The 21,435-nt window shown below is 50.2% G+C and overlaps 2 protein-coding genes across 7 annotated transcripts; one reads left to right on the top strand and one right to left on the bottom strand.

Moving 5' to 3' along the window:
* Window positions 1–33: 33 nt before the first annotated feature.
* Window positions 34–12,901, bottom strand: LOC147128717 (wings apart-like protein homolog). Its single transcript, XM_086017038.1, has 20 exons — window positions 12,297–12,901; window positions 9,349–9,845; window positions 8,528–9,218; window positions 7,703–8,064; window positions 7,336–7,496; window positions 6,495–6,590; window positions 6,250–6,414; window positions 5,524–5,660; window positions 5,337–5,448; window positions 4,324–4,578; window positions 4,118–4,229; window positions 3,951–4,048; window positions 3,791–3,867; window positions 2,653–2,807; window positions 2,459–2,574; window positions 2,210–2,383; window positions 1,893–2,115; window positions 1,237–1,325; window positions 1,067–1,162; window positions 34–952 (listed from the first exon to the last, which is right to left on the bottom strand). Exons 1-20 carry the CDS (start codon window positions 12,350–12,352, stop codon window positions 887–889), a joined length of 3,738 nt encoding a protein of 1,245 aa, XP_085873164.1. The 5' UTR covers window positions 12,353–12,901; the 3' UTR covers window positions 34–886.
* An 83-nt stretch (window positions 12,902–12,984) lies between these two features.
* Window positions 12,985–20,268, top strand: LOC147128716 (pleckstrin homology domain-containing family A member 1-like). 6 transcript variants are annotated; one of them, XM_086017053.1, is made up of 12 exons: window positions 12,990–13,218; window positions 15,267–15,474; window positions 15,570–15,626; window positions 15,740–15,812; window positions 16,362–16,459; window positions 17,080–17,193; window positions 18,206–18,328; window positions 18,471–18,539; window positions 18,631–18,695; window positions 19,591–19,654; window positions 19,764–19,853; window positions 19,928–20,268. In XM_086017053.1, exons 2-12 carry the CDS (start codon window positions 15,334–15,336, stop codon window positions 20,057–20,059), a joined length of 1,026 nt encoding a protein of 341 aa, XP_085873179.1. In that variant the 5' UTR covers window positions 12,990–13,218; window positions 15,267–15,333; the 3' UTR covers window positions 20,060–20,268. The 6 variants fall into 6 exon arrangements, with proteins under 6 accessions (XP_085873176.1, XP_085873179.1, XP_085873178.1 ...); XM_086017052.1 differs by lacking the exon at window positions 12,990–13,218 and adding an exon at window positions 13,244–14,258; XM_086017048.1 differs by lacking the exon at window positions 12,990–13,218 and adding an exon at window positions 14,276–14,436.
* Window positions 20,269–21,435: the final 1,167 nt, after the last annotated feature.

The raw sequence follows: 21,435 nt of genomic DNA, 5'->3' as shown, positions 1-21,435 counted from the left end.
CCAGCGCTGTGCAAAAAGGAAAGCAGCAGGAGGTACGGAAAGTAACAATTTTTATTCTTCTCAAAGTATGTACACGTAAGCAAAGACCGGTACAAACTCCGTCGCCCTGTTAAGAAGCTTTCAACACGCAGGAGGAGAAACACAAACAAAACAAAAAGGCTGTAAAAAAAAGTAGTCCAGGCCTCCCCCCGCTCGGCCCAACCCACCCGCTTCCCATCATGCACTGCTCCTCTGCCAACCTATGTACAAACTATGTACACAAACATCCTCTACGCTCCTCAATAAAGCTCTTGTAAACGTTTGTGTGCGTGTGCGTGAGATGAGTCGAGTGGAATTTTTCAAATGAAGAAACCCTCCTGATGCTATCGACACAACATGTGACAATGTGAACAGAGTTTATGGGGCATCCCGCCATCTGAAGGACTGTTTGTTTGGGGGAACGCTGCCGCGTTCAACTTGTCAAGCGTGCGACACGACTCGCTCCGAGTGTGAAGAAATTAGAAAAGGAAAAGGAAAAAAAAAAAAAAAAAACATGCTCAAGTGGTTTCACAAGAGGTGCTTGGAACGCACTCGGTAAAGGGCGAAACTGGGGGAAGGTGGGGGACGTTCCCGGTGACAAGAAAAAGGCCAAGCGGAACGCGGACGACACGCGTGGGCGAAAGAGACAACAAACCCGGACGAAACCTTTTGGACTCTTCTCAAAGCACCTTCCCCACACGTGCACGTCAAACCTCAAATTAAAGGAAGGAGGAGGTGTGAGGTGACCAGTCAACATCAGTGGCTTGCAAAAAAAAAAAAAAAAAGACACGGGATTTGGGGGTACGGCAGAGGAGTGAAAATACTGACTGGAGGTGGACCGTGTGTGTGTGTGCGCGCGCGCGCGCGCTTAGCAGTGCTCCAGATAGTCGATGACTCTGGCGATGGACTTCTGTCCCGCGGTGCCGACGTCACACTGCAGGGACCGAGAGCAGAGCAAAGAGTCACACGCAGGCACGTCACAATGACACGTTAGCGCACACAGAGGGCGGCGGGGGCGGGATGGGGCGGGGGCGTCCATGTGACTCACTGTGAGGTTCATGAAGTTGAGGAACTTCTTGAGCATCTCCGTCATGATGGAGAAATCCCCCTGAGGCAAGTTCTCTCGCACAGTAGTCACATTCATCTGACACACAGAGACGGCAGGGCGCAGCGTTAGCATTAGCGTTAGCGTCGGCAAGGTAGACGCGCGCCACTCACGGGGCTTCCTTGGCAGAGGCAACCCAGCAGCAGAGCCGTGTACGACGCCACGATGCTGTCCTCCATGTGCTTGCCCGCGTGCTGCAGAGCTGAAGACGCGCACACACACGTAGAAAAGTGAAACTGAGGTGTATTTTTCAGGCCGAATGGTTTTTTACCAAGCGAAGCACTCAATCTTGACATTGTAGTTTTTACAATGTATTTTCATTCGAGAGAGTCCGATTTTCAGGGCCGATGCCAATGCCGATTACTAGTAGTCAAGGAGGCCGATGACCAATATTTGGAGCCGATATTCATTTTCAGAAAGAATACTGGCGGCAAAAATCACCCAAAAAGTCAACTCTTAACTTTGTTGAAACATCTTTAAGCATATGTTGATTCAACACTTTCAGATTTGCATAGTGTTGATTTTTGAATTTTTTTTTTTTTTTTACACGTATTCCAAACAATGTTTGCAAATAACCATCTTTGTTGTAAAAGTGTTTCCAAAAGTTCATGAAGACAAACAATAGCTCCGTATCGTTTTCGACAGTAAATGATTATTGTCGGGGCCGATTATCGGTCTATCGCAAATTTTTATGCTCTCGCTTGTTGTTTTCATATTGTCATTTTTAACATTTTTTTCTTGATCTTGTACTTTTTAGCCGGCAGCTGACCTTTGTTGAGGTCCAGCTCGCCGTCGTCTTCTTCCTTCTTGTCGCGCTCGCCCTCCTTCTCCTTGGCGTCGTTGTCACAGTGGTTGTCGTTGGCCACCCACTGGATCTCGCCGCCCGTCTCCTGCCACTCGCCGCTCTTGTCCGCCGGCTTGACCGGCTCCTTGATGAGGTCATCGGTCCGCGCCTCGGCCTGGACGGCCGCTCGCTCTCGCTGCAGGAACAGCTGAGGACGGACGCAGACGGCGGCGGGTTCCCGGTTCAGGGGGTGGGGTGCGGTTGCCTCGCTCGCTCGCGGCGGCGGGGACGAGCGCGCCTACCTGCACCAGCGCGGCGACGGCGCTGAGCGGACCGATGATGACGTCCTGCTGGTGCGGGGGGAGGAGGAGCAGGGTGGAATCGCAGGGACCCTGACCTCCCTCCGTCTCCATTTCCATCAGGCAGTAGCGGTTCCTGGCGCTGTACTCCACCAGGTTGATCAGCAGGCCCAGACCCTACAACACACACACACACACATTGAAAAGACAAACGCTCGACGACACACTCACAGACACGCAGGCAGTGCTCACCAGGACGCGGATGTCGAACCTCTTCTCCCGAGGAAAGTACTGCGGAACTCTGAGAACGCAGTTGAGCGCCGTCTCGATCAGCTCGTCCTGCTCGCCCGTCTTGGTGCTGCCCCACTCTGCGGACGCACATGCACATTTACAAGCCGCCGCCGCCGCCGCGCTCTGCGTGCGTTCGTTCGTAGACATGCGCCCACCGTTGTCGTGCGTCAAGTTGAGGAGAACGCCAATGGTGGCCCTCATGCAGTTCTGCACCGCTTTGGCGAGCACGCCGTCCACGCCCAGCGGCGCGCCGCCACCGACCACCTCCCTGCTGTAGCGGCGGATCATCTCCTCGCAGAGCCGCAGTGCCCTGGGGGCGGCGGGGGAGGGGGAGATAGGTCAGCTGGTCGCCCGCAAATACTGAGTCACGTGCACACGGGACGTCGCAAACCGACATCGCTACGCTACGCACCGCTGATAGACAAAATGACCATTACATCGATGATGTCGCATAATTGCAACGGAGCAGCTCAACATGGCTGGTGGCGCGCCCAAAACAAATATTGGAAGTGAGTCTGACAAGGGCTTTGGCTATCAAATATTTTTACAATTGATTTTACTTGAACAATGTATCAATCTAAATATGCATTTATATCAAAACACACTGTTTGTTTACACAAGGGAATCACACATTTGCACCTTTTTTGTATTTTATAATAACTAATATGATACATTTCATTTGGTCCAAAAGGAACTTCAATTATCTTGGTGTGTCAAAGACATTTATTTGTCTTTATATTTTGAACGTCGTCATTTTGTACCCAAAAAGAAATGATCGTTTGAATAATGGTAATTTCAATTCTTTCCAAATGAATCTCGTGAGCAGCCCAAGTGTGCGCGCGCCAGGACAGGTGTTGAGTGGCAGCTGGTCATGTCGTGAATGTGGAAAGCACCACAAAGATGAGGGCAGAGGAGGTCGAGGTGAAATCAAGTTAGAAACAATTAGCAAACACTGCCCGTGTGTGTGTGTGTGTGCGCGCGAAGGGCCAGCAGAGCAGACGCAGGCCGGCATCAGCCTCGCTTGACACTGCAGCTCTTTGTGGATACGTGCAAACTCTTCATCCTCCTCCTCATCCTCGGGCGGCCTGCGCATCTTGCGGGCCAAAGGTCACGTCACTCGCGCGTCAAAACGGAGATTGATAATACGAAGGCAATCTCTCCAGAGCAGAGAAAACAAGACTCGTCGCGTGCCGTTCGGGCGCCGACGACGCGGTCGACAACCAGCACGTGAAGCGCACCGACACACGCAAGTGCCACGCGCGCACACGAGCAATCAAGTATTTGTCTACTGACTTGGCGCAGGACACAATGAGTGACGAGTCTTTGTAGGCGATCAAGTAGCTCTGATTCTCTGCGTTGTGCACCGTCACCTAAACACACACACACACACACACACGCGCGCCTTCAGGTTGCGCCATGTTACGTAAGGTGCCAACATGGCCGCCAGGCTTACACTGTCCAGCACGCGTAGACATCTCTCGGCTCCCCACAAGGATGACACCAGCTTGTCCTGGTCGTCCTCCGCTTTCAGGTTGCCCACACACTCCTTGACTGTGGGGCCACACACATGGTAAGCGCGCACGCACGCACACAGTCACATGACAGTGCTGAAGGTGCAACCTTTATCCACGATGTGGTCCAGGCCTCCCAGGAGCCGCAGCTCCTCCTTGAACCAGTCGCCCGCCCGCTTGGACGTCAGCGACAGCAGCGTCTCCATGGCCAGGTGTCCCGTCTGCGGGAACAAAGGCCAGGGGGTCAAAGGTCACACACTGGAACCCTCAAGCCACACGAGCTGATGCGCGTGCGTGCGTGCGTGCGAGCGGCACCGTGATGTTCTGCAGGTCCAGGTGCTTGTTGTGCACCGTGTCGCAGAGCTTGCGGATCTTCTCCTTCATCTTGCAGATCTCCCTGGCGCTCAGCTGGGACGCCGAGTCGCCGCCGCCCTGGTCCTGGTCCTGGTCCATCTCCAGCTCCAGCTCCAGCAGCCGGATCATCAGGTCCAGGCAGGAGCGGTCCAGGTCCATGTTGAGCCGGTCGCGGCTGAGGATGTACATGAGGGAGGCGGTGCACATGGCCAGATTCTGCCCCCCCCCCCCCGACCCCCACAAATTTTTTTTTAAAAATCCCATTTCAAACATCATCATCTTTTGAAAAAGCAAACAACAGCCAGTAGGGGTGTGCGCCCCCCCACAAAAGACAATTCGATACGGTTTTCGATACGTTAGGTGCGGAACGGTTCGATTTGAAAGTGGAAAGATTTGGTTCGACTCTGCGAGATTACCATTCGATTCCATATGGCGTGGCTCAGTTCGATAGCGTATGATGCGATGACCTTTATGTTATTTTACACACATTTGAATGAATTTGTCAGTACTGTCAATGTGCCCATTCCTTCTAATACAATCCAATTTTATTTCTAAAGCAAAGCAATAAATGAACACAAAACAACCGAATCAAAAGCCAAAGAATAGAATTGGTCCTTCCTTAATCTTCGTGTGACGAATATAAGTGCCGCACTGATGAGCTGAGAGACAAGGGTGCGGCATATCTCAATGAAGCGTCTGCGCAAGGGCTGTTCAACAGTTGACGTTTTTGGAATGATGTCATGTTTTCAGACGGTCCAATAGGATGCGATGCAAGTCTCCTCATCAAATAGGCAACAACTTGACGATTTAGGAGAATGTTTTCTTTGGAAAAAAATGAAGCAGAATAACTCTACAGGGGCAAGCAAGCTGCCTCGACACACGAGTTTTGATTTGTTTGAAGAAAACCTTGCCGAGCCAAATGTTCTTCTTCGCCTGGCCAATAGATTTGTTTCAATGGAGCAAAAGCGACTCACATGGTGCTGGGGGGCGTCGTTGAGCGTTTTGAAGACCTGCGCCACCTTGCCTCGTGCCCTCAGGTGCATCCTGAAGCTGGGCATGGCGCAGCGCGTCGCCAGACTGATCACACTGCGCACACACACAGGCGGGCGGGCGGCGTGAAGCAAAAGACAAACGACCGGCCGTGCCTCGTCCTCGCCCTACCTGAGGCAGCGCGTGTTGAGCGGCTGGCCGCTCTTCAGACCGGCGGCCAGGTACTCAAAGTCGTCGGTGAACTCCTGGTTCTCGCCAAACTCCACCACGTCGTTGAAGTGCTTCACGTGCTGCACCACCGTGTACAGCTGAGGCGGGCCCAGAGGGAAAGCGTTAACGTGACCGCGCGGGCATGCGCCAGATAGACGACCACGGGCTTTATTCAGGGCCAATGCCGATTATTAGGAGCCAAAGAGGCCCATTTGGAGCCGATATTCATTTTGCCATCAAAAGATAAAAAAACAAAAAAAGGCAACTCTTAACTTTGTTGAAATGTCTTTAGGCATATGTTGATTGAACAATTTTTCAGATTTTCATTGTTGATTTTTTATTATTATTATTATTATTATTATAAATGTTTGCAAATATATGTCTTTGTGATCAAATTTGAACATTCGATGAAAAATTAAACAACAGCTCCATACACTTTTCTACAGTAAATCAAGTCCTCAAAATGCAGGAAATGTTAACCTTTCAGGTATCTTTGTTTTAATTTCAACAGAGTTTTAATTTGTTATCAGATTTTTAAAAAGGGCCGATGCTGATATTCGTCAAAATGCCGAATATCGGCCCGGTCGGTATTCGGTTCAGTCCGACGCGCGCGCGCGCAGATGCACGACCGCACGTACGCAAAGACACACAACATGCAAACGCGCGCACGCACGGTAGCGTGCGTACCTCCTTGTGCTCTTTGCGACACTTGAGGGCGGTGACGGTGTCCTGGTCGGGGTCGCTGGGGACGTTGACACACTTTGTGACCTTGGGAGGAGGCGGCGGCGCCTTGAAGACGCCGTTGTCCTTCCGCACGTCCGACGGCCCGTCGGCCGACGCTCCTGCCGACGTCTGCGGTCGGCGGGGGAGATGATTTGGCCGGGGTGGAAAAAGCGGGGCGCAAAAGGTGCACTTGTGAGCGGACGTCTTACCGGAGTGGGCAGCCGGCGGCACATGAAGGACGGAATGGGCTCCTCTTCGCTCTCCAGCGTCCAGTGGCGGGCGTTGTACACTGCTTTGGTGGGGGACTGCAACATGCAAACAAAGCAAACACACACACAGGCGGTAAACGGAAGCATTTGCAATTTCAACGCGCACGGCAGCGAACGCCGAGCCAAAAGTCCACTCAGCTCGATTTGCGATCGGTGACCCCCAAAATAAGGCCGCACTCCCCGCCAGCGTCCTCTCTTTGCTTTGGCTGCCATCTGCGCGTGTCGGTGCCAGACGTCACTCGTCATGAGGGACCAAAGAGTGCGAGTGAAAATCGGGGGCCGCGCGGAACGCTTCGTAAGCTCGGCCAAAAGGAAAAGCGCAGTGTGACATTTGATCAAAGCCCTTATTGCCAATCAGAAAATCTGATCGCCCGCATTGTGGGTCATATTTTTTAAATATACAGATAAACCACGCGATTGGTATCCGTATAGGTGTCATAAAACCCTGATCGGAATTCCCCTAATAACTTCCTTTTTGGGAGATGGAAATTTGATTTACTCCCCAACCCCAAGATACATTTGAAAAATAATCAGCATATTAAACGATGATTCAAATACTTGTTGATGGCAACCGTAGATTTATAACGCCGAGTAGAACGGCTTGCTGATTTTCTCGATGTGGTTTGTAACGTTTTCAGGGCACAAAGCTGCCTTTTTTTCAGCACTATGGCGGTCGCGCCCATAATCGTGATCATTTTTGTTCCGGTCATCTTGACGGGTCTTCATGTTTGCTGGTCTGCCGAGCCGGTGAGGCTGGAAGGCAACTTTTCGGGCGCCTCACCTTCTTCTGCGCACTGAAGATCCTCCGGTGGGTGTCGTGGTTCTTGTCGGCCGGCTTGCCCTGGGGGGGCCTCCTGGGGCCGGCGGCCACCACCCTGAGATCGTCCTCGGAGAAGCTCAACACGTCTGCGGGGACGCCGTCCGAGAGCTGAGCGGCTGGCTCTGATGGCGTGCCGGCGTCAATTCGGGTGAAAAGAAAGAAAGGGAGAAGAAAATATCACAAGTGCGCAACAGGAGGCCGCCCGCACAGCACTGGCGTTCTAAATACAGAACTCGCGGGGGCCACTCGTCTTGCAATGTTTACGCAATGACGCCGGACTCGGCATCGTCGCAAACACGGATGCGAGCGGGGATGAATGTGATCTGACCTGCTCGCGAGCTGCCGCCGTGCCGCTGCGAGTAGTTTGTCCTCCGCTCGGTGGCGCGTCCGTCAAGCGCCAGGCAGTTCCTGACGGGTTGGTCGCGCGAGGCCTCCGCGGCAACGGGTGGCGTTGCCCCGGAAACCGCCGCCCCCGCGACCCCCGTTGTCACTTTCGGCCCGCGGTCGTCGTCGTTGCTGTTGCCGCCGGCTCCGTCGCTGTCACTCATGTCGTCGAAACCAAAGTATTTGCTTAAGTATTTGGACGAGCCGTCGCAGTGGTCATTGCTGTCATTTTCCTGGCAGGTGTCGACTTCATCGAATCCGAACAGGTCCGTTTTGGTTCCTTTCTTGGATGCGGACTGGTTCTGACTAAAGAGCAGAGAAACGAGGGCGCTTTTTTTTTTGTTTCTAGACTTTTGCACAAGCGCATGCTTCAAATGTATGTCGTCCAGGTCACAAAATGGACTTTTTAGGACACTTTCCTGAGTTGAATGGATTCAAATAGGGTGTGCAAACTTTTGTTTGCCTTTAAAATTGCATTTATATTGTTTTCAATGAATTAACCAATATTTTCTTTCAAATGTTGAATGGATACAGACAATTGCTTTTATTAATTTTGTACTCTCTAATAAGTAAATAAATACATTTTAGTTAGCCAATTTTAGGGAAAACAAAACTAGCATCAAACTAGTTTCTTTTGAAAATTGCTTTACTTAAATTGTATGATTGATTATTGTTGTTGTTTTTTTTTAAAATATAATCAAACATATTTAATCAAGAGCAAAAACATCCCTGCAAAAACCAAGGCACTCTACCTGCGGCCCGTCCGTACCTGCTGTGCTGTTGCTCGGCCCTCTTCCGCTGCCACACGCCATCGAGCTGCTCAACGGCGGCGCTAAAGCTAGTGGCACTCGCATCGCTAGCGGGAGCGGCTTCGCCGCTCAACTCCTTCACGCCGCCCGCCTGATTGGTGACGTTACACATGGAGGCGGAGGAAGGGTGCAGCACGGTGTAGTCCCTCGTCCTGCCGCCGTGTGTCGCGTCTGCGCCGCCAGACGCCGACGACAACGGACCCCACGCCGTGACCCCGCAGTCCGAGGCTTTGGCGGCGTTCCGCTTGCCGGGCCTGCGGTACGTCCGACAGTTCGAGTTCCGCACGACCGCCGACGGAGACGAACACGACGACGTCCGGCAGTCGTCGGCCGTCTCGAAGCCGAAGTCGCCGTCCGGCTCCCGGATCTCCGCGGGGAGCTGCAGGCGAGGCGGCGAGGGGAGCTTGTCGCCGGCGTCCGCCGAAGTCCAAGAAAGCGCGGGGGCGGGGTCGCGTGGCTCCCGGATGGGCGAAGGCGGGCGGAAGCCCATCAGGGCGTCCCAGGAGCTGTAGGTGGACTCGGCCTTGGCGGAAGTCTTCAAGGTGGCGGTCTGCGCCAAAGGCTTGCGGTCGCTCTCCGAGGCGTTCTGGTACCACGCGTAGCTGTGCTGCTTCTCCCAAGTCGGCGAGGAGCTATCGAGTTTAACTGGTGCTGCGTGAAAAAGACAAAGTCAATAAGAACGCTGATTATCTAGTGGATTTTTCTAAATAAAACAGTTGCAAACATCTGCTTTAACTTTGGAAAAGTGAAACACCCATGAATGGTTAGCGCTACTAATTACCTTTGCCGGCAAGGCCGCTGTTGAAGAAGGGACCGCTACGATCCGCCCCACCCGGCTGTGACATCTCCTGCGTTGAGGTGTGGACTCCTTCGCGGAAGCGAGACCAGTTCCTGAGGTCTGGGGTGAGCCCTTCTCTCTCCACCCGAGGGGCTCCCGCCGAGGCCATCTTGGCAGGAGATGACTTGCCGCCGCCGCCGCTGCCGCCGCTGCGAGAGGACACTGGCTTCGACTCCTCGTCGCTGTCGAAGCCGAACGGGTCGTCCGAACCGCCACCGCCGAGTCGGGCTCGCTTGTGAGAGTCCGGGAAACAAGAGCCCTTTGGGACACCGGCACGTTTGGAGCCCACCTTGGCCTTGTAGGTGGTATCGCCCCATTTTGTGCTCAGGGTGCCCCTCTTGGTGGACAGCACTTCATCAAACTTGGACGTGCCCTCTCCACCCTTGCGGCTGTAGGTTTTACCAAATCTGGATGTCATTGTTGCATCTGGCTCATATTTTCTAAGGGAACAGAAAGATCGGAAGATGAAGCGTGACCATGCGTTCAAAGTATCATTCTTCACGGCGCTTGTTGAAAAACAATGACAAAACCAGAGGTGGCAAGAGTGAAGAAAAAGATACTGCCAAAAGTGGAACCTTAACAATGTTTAAAAAAAAAAAAAAAAAAAAAAAATAGGGCAGCAACATGTTTTTAAATATAATCTTGATTATTTTGTAGTGAATTGGATAAAACCCATTCTAGATTGCCATCCCTTCACTGAAAAATAGGACAATACAGTATTTCCACTTGACACTGCAGAAAATGCACACATATAAGCTGATTGGAAATCGTTCTGTGATTGTAACATACCGCAAAATTGGCAAAAATGTTGAACATTGTTTTCCACAGTAAACGCAGATGTTTGCGAACCGTCGTATTTGCATTCACAACAAGGCTAATCAGTCTGCTTCCAGGAATGTCAACACAAACCGGGGAGAATTTACTGTGGCAAGGCACAACTTCCTCGGATTTGGACTAATGGAAGTAAAACAAGGTCTGCAAAGCAGTAAACGATTAGTTGTCCATTATTTGAAAATCGATTGTTGCACCAATTAGCATTTACGGGCACAAGTTGCCATTTTGCTCCCTAAGCCCCGCGAATAGAGAGGTTATGGTGGAAGACGTCTTCCGTGTTTTTACAGAGCGAAAATTGTGTGATCTCAAATACAAAAAAAGAAACTCCCATATTGGTGGAGCCAAACAATGCTAACATTAGCCACATACCACTAGCTAGTAAAACGGCGTCCGCTCGCTCTCGTACTTGTCTTTTGGGGGGGGGGGGGGGGGACAAGAGATGCGAGCATTTGGAGGCTTTTAATCGGCAACATGTACAATTCTTCTCTCCGCCTAAGTTCTTCGCTTGAGCATTAGCGGTGATGCGAGCTAACGGCTAACAATAAACGCCATCCCGTCGTTCCGGGCCGCAGCGCGAAAAACACACAACACTGCCCGGCGCTGGAGTAAAAGACAATAAAATAAAATACAAATAAAAATGACACACAAAAAAAGGAGTGTTTTGGAGCTTACTTGGTGAGATAATGGGCCGATGGGGACAAACCTGCGGAGGCGTTAAACTGACATCGGACCGGACCGGAGGCCTGCTTGGCTGATCCGAAGGCAAGCGCAGCATAAACAAGGCCGCCGGCCAGCGTCAGCGACACCGACGCCGACGCCGGCAGCGGGCAAAGTCCTCGATGGCAAACACCGCACGCACTACACAATTAGTGTGCCAAGGCGGTTCGGCGTCATGTCGAACTCGGAAGGCCCGCACTCTTGTACTGGCTGGAAATTAAATCACACGCAATTGTTTCCTCCGGCTTGGGCGACCAAAGCCTTCCATGCCATTGGACCAACTTAGGTCAAGTTGGACAGCAAACCGGAAATACCGTCAAATCTCTTCAGACTCTAGGAGATAAAACAAGCCTATACGACACGAAGCATTTTGGATTGAACCACTTCGACAGTCATCAACATGTTTATGGAAATGTGAATTTCAGGCATGAAAACATGGCTCAATTCCACCCGGGATCAATACTGCAAAATGACTCGTTACGCTTATTCTGACAATGTTAACCGGAAGTACTTGGATGCTTCTATGCTCGCCACTTTGGACGTCGAAGCCAGTGCGCCATTCAAGTACTTGGACAACATTCGTAAATTGTCCCTTCCATATGACTGCACACAAATGGAAGGAAAAAAGTACACCGACTTGCCATGACTTAATGTATATTTTATTGGCATGATATACGATAGTCATAGCTAGCATTGTTTTACTGTTAAGTTTAACATTGGAAAGAATGAACAACTACACAGGCTCTCATCAAAACATACAAGGATGATTACTTCTTTTCTTTCCCTCCAACCAACTTGAGTTTTTCGACATCAAATGACTGGTTCCAATGTGTCAATCATAATGGCCATGCGGGCGGCCTGCCTAATCGGGAGCTTTTCTCTTTGAGTTTTCCTTTTGCGCGCGTGCCGTCCAATACGGCGACTGGAAACCAAGCATTGCGGGTCAACTGACGTCAGCGGGAAGGGTCCATTAGGTGACGTGCAAGGTAAGCAGAGATGAACTGTCCATCTTTTTGACAGATGTAGGTTTTGCTGCTGGTGCAGTCTGATAGATAGAGAAAGCCATCCTGGTCAAAATACGCGCACTTCCGCAGCCAGTCCTGCCAGTCGTCCGGGTCCAAAGAATGAAAATGTGTCTTCAAACGAGTTTGAAGAACTTCAATTCTGAATTTGAAGAATTTGATTTTGAATTCAAAGGCAATGAGGGGAACCCGTGCCACTGGCCGGCAAACAGGTCGACTGTGTTCACTCCCGCAACGGCTCAAACGCCCCTTTCTAACTGCGCCCGTCTACGAAAATACCAACAGAAAGACACCTCTGCCCATGTGAAAGACGCTCACCTTTCAGGAAGTTGACCTCTTCTCTTGAGTGGAAGCTGGCCATGTAACCTTTCCATGTTTTGGCGCAGTAATTTTGGGACTCCCACCAGGGTTTATCCAAAGGTCCAACATCAAAGCAGAAATTGCCGTACTGCACGTAGCCAAGTTCGCAGTAGAACTCTAAAGGTGGAAAGAAGCAGTCCAAGGAAAGCATGCCGGAACGCGGAAGGTTCACGGCGGAGGTGTGAGTCGCCTCAATCGACTCAATCGCCGCCGCAGGCGCTTTGGCGCTCTGTCCCCCGCTCACCTATCCATCACTCCCGTTCAATAAGCTTTGCAACACAGATCCTAATAGCATCTTTCCGTTGCAAATTGTGGTGTGCGTGCGGTCAGTCGGGAAGGCTCTCGGATGACCCAAACGGATCGACTTCCGTGGAATGCAAATCATTTCTTTCCACAAGTCTTTAGTCCTCACTTCAGAGCACACGTCTTGCTGGTTGAGGATTTTTTTGTCCAATCAGATTTCAGCTTCCATGTGTTGCCGCGGAAACATAATTTGCCCAAGGCCTTTCAAATACAAGAGTGCTGGCTTTTGGCTTTGACCGCACACACACACGCCGTTGAAATGGCTGTTTCTTTGTTTAACCAATCCGATTTTACATTGGCTACTCAAAGAGTGACAGTTTTCCGTGCTCTGGTTGGTCCCTCTGATTGGTTGAGGCTAAAATGCGCACCAAAGGTTGATTTACGTGGGAGGAGGAAGTTGAACATCATTAAAAACGCATATTCAAGGCGCACTTTTCAAGAAAAACTCAACTTTATGTACGTCAACTACCACCAATACTGGCTTACTTGTTTCAACCAGAAAATGATTTTTGGGGCCCTTTGTATGAGCGGAACAGTAGTTTAGCAGGAGCAAAGAATGGAGGTCTACATCAGCACGGTGACTACCATCTTTCAAGTTTTGATACTGAGTGAGAAATATTGATTGTAATATTAATTGTTTCGGACTTATTGTCCGAAACTCTCCATTTTAGACTGCCGCAAAGGCCAATCTTTTTGTGCAGGTGACATAACTCACCAGCCGGTCAAATAACAAAGAGATTAAGAACAAAAAGATGAAGTTCAAGGACATGAAGGCGACGCTTTGTGAAATGTTTTCCAGTAAAGCATTCCGCTCGGGGCAACCCTTCAAAGCGCCACAAACGCCGATGTATTTTATTATCACTGAAATGGTGAAATAAATTCCCCGCTGACCCCTGATTGGAAGCCCTCCATTTTCCCAAATTTACTTTCCCACAAATGGAACTTGAATGCAATTGAAAAAAAAACACTGCCTAATGAGTGTGCAGGGCTCACTAGAAGCCGCCCACGCGCCAAGCGCGAGCAGCGCCGGAGCAAGAAGCCATCGCGTTGTTCGCATCTTCAGCGCTGGATAGAGTTGCAGGGCCAAGTTGCCAAGTTGCGGTTGCAAGTTTTGCCATCTTATTTTCAAATTGTTTACCTGCAAGGATTTTAGATGTACAGCAGAGGTCACTATAGTATTGAGTGTTAACATACTCCTTGAGGTATCATCGAGCCATCCCCAGTCTAATCGGAGTGAGCGAGGGTAGCTTTGACGCAACAACAACGACGTCGTTATCACGTCTGGTGAGGTGTGGCGTTTTCGAGTGGGAACGCAAGCAGCGCGCGACTGCACGGCGCTCCTGGCCTCAACTCCCAGCCACATCCAATATGGCAGCGCCGTCGCCGTGCCCGTATGCCCTCAACGCGCCTATCTCCATGGTTCCTGTTCGCCTTTCTCGCTGCCTGCCCTGCTACCTGTTGAGAGTTCGAACCGACGACGTCAATTCGACCTGAGCAAAACTCCGCGAATCTCGGACGTTTTCTGGACTCTGAAAATGTTCTTGTTTTTGTTTAGCTCGGTGTGATACTTGCTCAAATGGGCAACGTTTTTTTGAAGACGCTAACGCTGTAACGCAGGTATGGAAAGTTTCAAAGCTCTTTGAGCATTTGTTCCGGGTCCTACTACGCTTTTTTTTTGTCCTCACTAGTAAGACAATTGAGCGCACTAGTGCAACGACGGTCTAGTCCAGTCAGAGAAGCTTTTTCTTCCCACGACTGCACGACATTTCAGGACGACAATGTTTTCATGTTACTGGTGAGACAAATCTGTACTCCAGCGAACTGCATATTTCTAGTACAACTTTTAAAAGGCTACTAGTTGTAACATCTGGCACTTCACTAGTAGTAGGACGTGCTGCTATAAAATCTGCAAAACTAGTGGAACGACTCGCTACATGTCACTAGAGAAACAAAAAGTCTACTAGTGCACATCTGCTAGCACGTCAACCAGTCCACTTTTGCAGTAGTTGTTCTACCAGTGTACTAAAATTGGTCATGCAGCAGTGGAAAAAACATCACTACTACGACAGTTGTTCTATCAATGCACTGAATTGTGTTTTGCGTGAGGACAAAGAGTGTACTAGTACTAGTACTTGGACAACGCAGCACACGAAACAACTGTCTCACTAGTGAGGCCAAACAACACTTGGCCGCAACTAATGATTATAGTCAATAGTCAATTAATCTGTGTTATACGGTGAATCAATGGTAAAATATCAATTTGGTCAAAAACAGCACGATTGCAAATTGTCAGTGCAGAAAACACACAAAGATGAATTGATTCCCATTCAGGTTTCTGTCAGAAAATTGGCAAAAATGTTGATCGTTATTTTCCAAAGTAAAAGGCTGCAAATTTTGCTGCTGTCATGGGGCTTGACGTACAAGAGTTACTGTTGAGAGGCTCAAATCAGAGCATTTCAACCATTTTAAATCCCCCAGAAGTCTCTGAAGGATTAATCATGATCAAACAAGTTGTGGGTGAGCCGGTAATTGTTGCTGGAATCTGGAAACCACACGCACGCATTTCCCGTGGCGTCGGTTCCCTGTTTGGATGTGATTGGACCTTGTCCGGCGCTGGCCTTGCAGTTCCAGCGCGTCGTCAGCGACGTGCGATTGGCGGCCCGGCGGCGCACCTGTGCTGCGACGGGCGGCCATGCCGTACGTGGACCGACGCAATCGCATCTGCGGCTTCCTGGACATCGAGGAGGCGGAGGGCAGCGGCAAGTTCCTGAGACGTTACTTTGTCCTCGGCGCGCAGCGGGACAGCCTTGTGTGGTACATGGACAATCCGCAGGTGCGTGCGTGTGTGCATGTGTGTGTGTGTGTGTGTGTGCGTGTGTGTGTCCCACTTCAAGAATGACTCTGTACCGCATGTATTCCCTCGCTCAGAATCTTCCGGAAGGGGCCCAGCATGTCGGCTGTCTCAACCTGTCCTACATCTCCAAGGTGAGCGAGCGCACGCCGAGGACAAACAGGAAGCCGGGCGGACTTCCTGTCTGCAGCCTTCCCTCTTCCTGTGTGCGGAGTCCACTTCCACAACTGTCTTGTTTATTGTTTAGTGTTTTGTTTCTTTCTGTTGCCCACAGGTGAGCGACGGCGCCAAACTGAGGCCAAAGGCGGAGTTCTGCTTCGGTGAGAAGCTTCCGTAATGAATGAGGACGCAAACGACGCACAATGCGTCGATCGTTCCTTCTTTCCATTTTCCATTGGCAATTTTCTGCTTGTGGGTTCAAGGTTGTCTTCAGTTATGTCGCATTACATTGTTTTGTTTTTTTACTATCTTCTATCTTGTTTTTTATTTCTATTCTAGCTGTGCCTTGAGACACCAGTTGAATTCAAACCCCCCCCCAAACTACACATTTTGTAATGCGTTTTTTAATCAGGAAAATAGCACTCTATAAAAAAATGTACTTCAACCATAGAGTAAGAAGAGAATTCAAAAGAACTTTAGCAATGAAACAATGTTTCTCAGTGATTCGTGCGGATTGAATGTCATTATCTTTCTTACGTTCTAATGCGATAATGTGTTTATTAAAAAATAAAAAAAGTCGTCCGATGTTGCAGATTCCAAAAGTGCATTTAGGATGTGAAACTCGCTTGACTAAAATTTCTGAAAGGGAATGTGTGGAAGTGATCCGCATGTGACTCACTCCCACCTCTCACGCTGTCTTGTCCGTGCAGTTCTAAACGCCGGAATGCGCAAGTTCTACCTGCAGGCCAACGACCAACAGGACTTGGTGGAGTGGATCGCCGTTCTCAACAACGCCACCAAAATAACGGTGAGCACAGAAGCGACTTTTTTGTACGATGCAGCGTCCAGAGTGTTGCGTCCAACAAAAGACTACTAATTTATAGCTAACTTATAATGGGAAACGCCATAGACGGGCCAACTGAAATTAGCATTCATCATATTGTCGCGGGGGTGTTTATCCACGCGTAATCCCATCAACTGAGCTCCAATAGCGTAACGCTAACCCAATAATGTGAATGGCTGCCACAGACATGTTAAAGACGATTAGCATCCACGCTGTTGTGCTTTTACTTGCATGGAATTCCAGCTATTATCTTCATGCTAACTTATAATACAGGCCAATCGAAATTAGCATCCATGATGTTGTTCGATGGGGTGTTTCTCCACATGCAAACACAAAAAAAAAATCTATTATCTTAATGCAAATACATCATGGGAAATGCCTTAGATAGGCTAACTGAAATGAGCATCAACGTCGGATATATAACCCTTCAATCAACTGCTCCTTGAACACACAAAGAGCAACAACACATAGTCCTTTGAGCACGCAACAGTGCTCTGCAGAAAGGACTGCTCCGTTTCCTCCCTGAAAATCCATATTCGGTGTCATTTCCAAACCAAAGTGGCACATTTCCCGGCTGCTCGCAGGTGCCGAAGCTCAGCGAGGGTGGCGATCCACCTCAGGAAGTGCTGGGAGCCTTGAAGCAGGTCTCCTACAAGACGGAGATCGTCGGCGGCGTCCCCATCGTCACGGCCACTCAGGTGAGGCCGGGCGGGCTTGCCCGGGCGCGCACCAAGGAATGTGCCCCCCCCAGCCTACGCACGCATGCACGCACGCACGCCTCCACACGCAGCAGCCACGCCTCGAATTCCACACTTCCCAACCGCTCCGTCAAACCGTCTGCGGCTGCGCTTGGAATCGCTCTCGACACAGCCGCCGGCCAACCATTAGTTAGTTACTGTGAAGCAGAAGGAATCGTCAGAAAAGCATCTACACGGTGATGCATCGACAATGAGGTCACTTATTGAACACGAACGTGGGGCTCATCCAGAAGCTTTGCCAACAAACTGACGCGACATCACACCCGTACGGGCAAGCAAATGGGCGCTCCAGCGCTTAACGCAAAGGAGATTATGTAAAACGGGCCAATTGAGACAATGCAGTTGATCACACCGCCGGCGCAAAAACAGACTTTCAGTTTCACTTTGTGGTCGAGGTGCATTCAAGCGCCACCCAAAAAAATAGGACATTGGACAAACACGAGAAAAAAAACCCAGCGTCAATGATCCGCGACATGCTGTCCACAGGAAACAGTCAACTGGATATGCTGTCAACGGTCATCGGCCACACTTTGGTGGGCTCAGCACTTGCAAATTCACATCTTTGCCTTTTTTTTGGGGGGGGGGGGCAACCTGTCTTCTGTTCTACCAATTGTGTCTTATGTGCTCAGACAAAAGCAATCAAAGTGCTTTGGTGCCAACTAGTGGCACCTGTTGGAAAATGCAGCATCGCATAAATGTTTTTTTTTGGGGGGGAAACAACAACTTGCAGATTAGCGCCATTTCCAATATGTCCCCCTTAAAGTGACTAGTGTGAATTGTTGGCAATCTTTTTTTTTTTGTTTTGTTTTGGGGGGGGGAGAACACCCATGTTTTATTTTGATTTAAATTTGGCTAATGCAATACTGGATGCTTGTTCCTTATTTTCACAATCAGTTCATCGATGGGAATATTTTTCAAATGAACTGAGGACGTTTGGATGTTTGCGCGGCAGGAGCAGGCGGACGGGCCGAGCGCGGCCGAGCGCGGCGCTTCGGGCGGGCCCTACTTCCTGTCCGGCCAAGTCCGGGACCAGGACGTCATCAAGGCGGGATTCTGCGTCAAGCAGGGAGCTGTGGTGAGACGAGCCAAAAAGAATTTTGCTCTGAGGAAAGGCCCCTTAGCTTAATGCTAGCAAACAATGCAAAACGCCATTGCCATGCCAACGGTTAGCATCGACAGTGTGATGTGTCATTTCCATACGCGTGTGTGTTTATCAGATGAAGACATGGAAGCGGCGCTACTTCATGCTGGATCAAAACGCCCTCAGCTACTTCAAGTCCGACTTGGTGGGCGACCGACCGACCGACCGACCGACTGACCGAGCTGGTGTCGCCTTCATCCAAAGCCACTACTGTGCGCGTGTGTGTGTGTTCACAGGACAGGGGGGCGCTGCGTGTGATCCTCCTCAAGGACATCGTCAAGGTTCAAGAGTGCAAGCAAAGGTGATCAATTGAATATGTGTGTGCGTGCGCATGTATCAGAGCTGGTCCCCGAGTTCCCGTCCTACATATTTCATCGACCCACGTGGTCGATTATATAAACGCACACACATATAGTTGATATAGTATTAGTCTACCTAGACGATTTAAGCGCATTAAAAGCCGCTTGAAGGTGTTCTTTGGTGCCGGTTGTCACGCTCCAGCTTGAGGCAAGATGGAGAGGTCCAGTGCGCTTGCTTCAGGCTGCCCCACTTGAAGTGGGCCATCAAAGGGACACACAAAACACACAGCTTTGTCAATTTCAACCCAAAATTGTTCAACCAAAGCATAACATTTTGAAAGTTGGCTAGCATTATGCGAACATAATTGCAAATGAGCGCAGTTGTTAGGCAAGTCTAAATGTTCAAAGCGAAGCTCCTATGTACTTAAAAGGCCTCCATGCACTCGTTTTTTTCAGCCATAAAGCTTTGACGTTCACGATGTATAATGCTGTCCTTCGTTAAACGTTCATTTGACACGATTACGATGTGATTGAAACTCTCTTCCTCTTGGGGCAAAGAAATTGGCCTTTTTTCCTCATCCCGTTTTTCTTGGGAACAAAAACCCTGTGAATTTGTTATGAGTTAACACTACAATGGATTTTGTGTAAAAATAGGCACACTATTGATTGTCTCCTGCACGTGGTGGGTGGCTTGGAAGCGGTCTAATTTGGGTCTTGACTTTTGGATGGCACCAGCAGAGGGCGCTCTGGACTTCAACTTTTGATTTGCGCTCTTTTCTCCAAGTCCAGGCGCTTGCTTGCCGGTTCGCTCGCTCGCTCGCTCGGGCTTCTTGTTGTGCTACTTGAAAGTGGGTCACTCAAATGAGGAGTCGCCAATGCTTTGTTTGTGTTGTGCAGTGAGCTGATGATGAGGGACAACCTCTTTGAGGTCATCACCGCCCCCAGGACCTTCTACTTGCAGGTAAACACACCTGACATAAATACACACGCACATTTGCATGTGTGCGTATGTTGAGACGTGTGTGTGTTTTTTGTCTTTCTTTCTCTGCTTGTTTGTGTGCGCGTGTCAGACCGACAGTCCGGAGGAAATGCACAGCTGGATAAAAGCCATCTACGGCGCCATCGTGGCCCAGCGTGGACCAGGATGCTCCAGCGGCTCAGTCAGTCTCTCCATCCTCCTCATCGTCATCATGGTCATCGTCGTCATCATGGTCATCTCTTGTCTTCTCCGCAGGATCGCAGCTCGCCCGCCGCCGCCGCCGCCGCCTCCTCCACCTTCTACTTCGACCTATGTGAGGAGCTCCCTTGCCCACAATCCTCCTCCGCGCCCCACGACGGAGCCCCGCCTGCCGCGGAAACGGCATAACACTGAGGACATGGACGTCGATGGCCGGTGATTGGATTGGAGGACGGACGGACGGACGGACGGTGGGGACTCCTCAGCATCTTTTCTTGTTGCTTCATTTTGTTTTTGAAATACGTTTATCAGCTTTTTCTTACTTTGATTTGACTCTGCTCCAGATTGAAGTTTTCCTTTAAAATCTTTTATTTATTATTAAAACACGCCAAACAACACCCAACATCTCACTTTGAGGCGATAACTCGGGTACGCTTTTCGCGCTGACGTGCCGCCTGCAGTCCAAAACCACACGGAAGTGTGAGTTAAAAAAAAAAAAATAACACAAGCACGAGAATTATCAAATAAAAATTCAAGAACAATATAAAAGAATAACAATTGAAAAACCAACCACGACAATCTGAGAAAAAAACAAGTACATCACATCAACAATGTCCAAACAAGTCACCAAATCACGTATTCACCAAAAACAAGATCAACAAATGATAAAACAGCTGCAGAACAAGTCGAAAAAAAGTCAATGACATCAAAAGAAACAACTAAAACATGAGTCAAAAACGAGTCTAGAGGCGGATGAATTTCAAAAGCGACAAGCCAAGAACAATATAAAAAACTGAAAAACAAAGGTGAGAAGTGACGCGCGTGTGACAGCGGTTCCGCTAGCGCATCTCGTCCAAGTTCGGAGACCGCAGCTGCTCACGCACGCACGCACACGCTCACGACGACATCATGCCGACTGACTCAAGCCGAGTGGAATTTGATGGCCGCACGCACACGCGCGCGCAGGTTTTCCGGGAAGAGAGTGTTTTGACTGGCCTGAGGACATTTTTTTCCCTTGGACACAGGATGTCATCGGTGGCGCAAGAAGTGGGCCTGGGAGGCAGGGGTGGATGATGCCAATGCAGGCAGGAGGGGGGGGGGCGCGGACGCCCCCACATTTGGGTCATGGAAGTGGCTTGCCAAGTTGTGGGCCTCGAGGCGGGAGCGCGCGCGCTGCATGCGTTGACGTCGCATGCGCGAGAGCGTTGCCGCGCCTCCGCGTGTCATTTTGGGTCGGCGTCATCTGCTCGAATCTCGCAGGTGGGCCACCAAACGGTTTGCGAGCGCTCGTGATGCCGACGCCGCACGGCCTGCAACTTCAAAGGAGTCCGCGCGCACACGGCTCAGAGGACAGGGTGTTGTCTGGGCGCGGCGCGGCTTGGCGCGCACGGCCGGCTGCACCGCTAACTCTTCAAGTATGTTCGCTCGCACTGGCTGAGCTCATAAAGCACAACATGCAGTGTGTATGTGCGCGCGCGTAGCAGGATTACGCAAACCCACTCGTACAAGTGTTAGTACATGTAATGTGTTTTTGAACGTGATTTTCTCGTGATGGATGTTACAAA

This window comes from Filicampus tigris, chromosome 19, assembly GCF_054856515.1.
Source record: "Filicampus tigris isolate MCC_2025a chromosome 19, RoL_Ftig_1.0, whole genome shotgun sequence".
NCBI classification, from domain to species: Eukaryota; Metazoa; Chordata; class Actinopteri; order Syngnathiformes; family Syngnathidae; genus Filicampus; species Filicampus tigris.
Note: the sequence above shows the minus strand (reverse complement) of the source record. Positions and strands in the feature narration are given on the sequence as shown.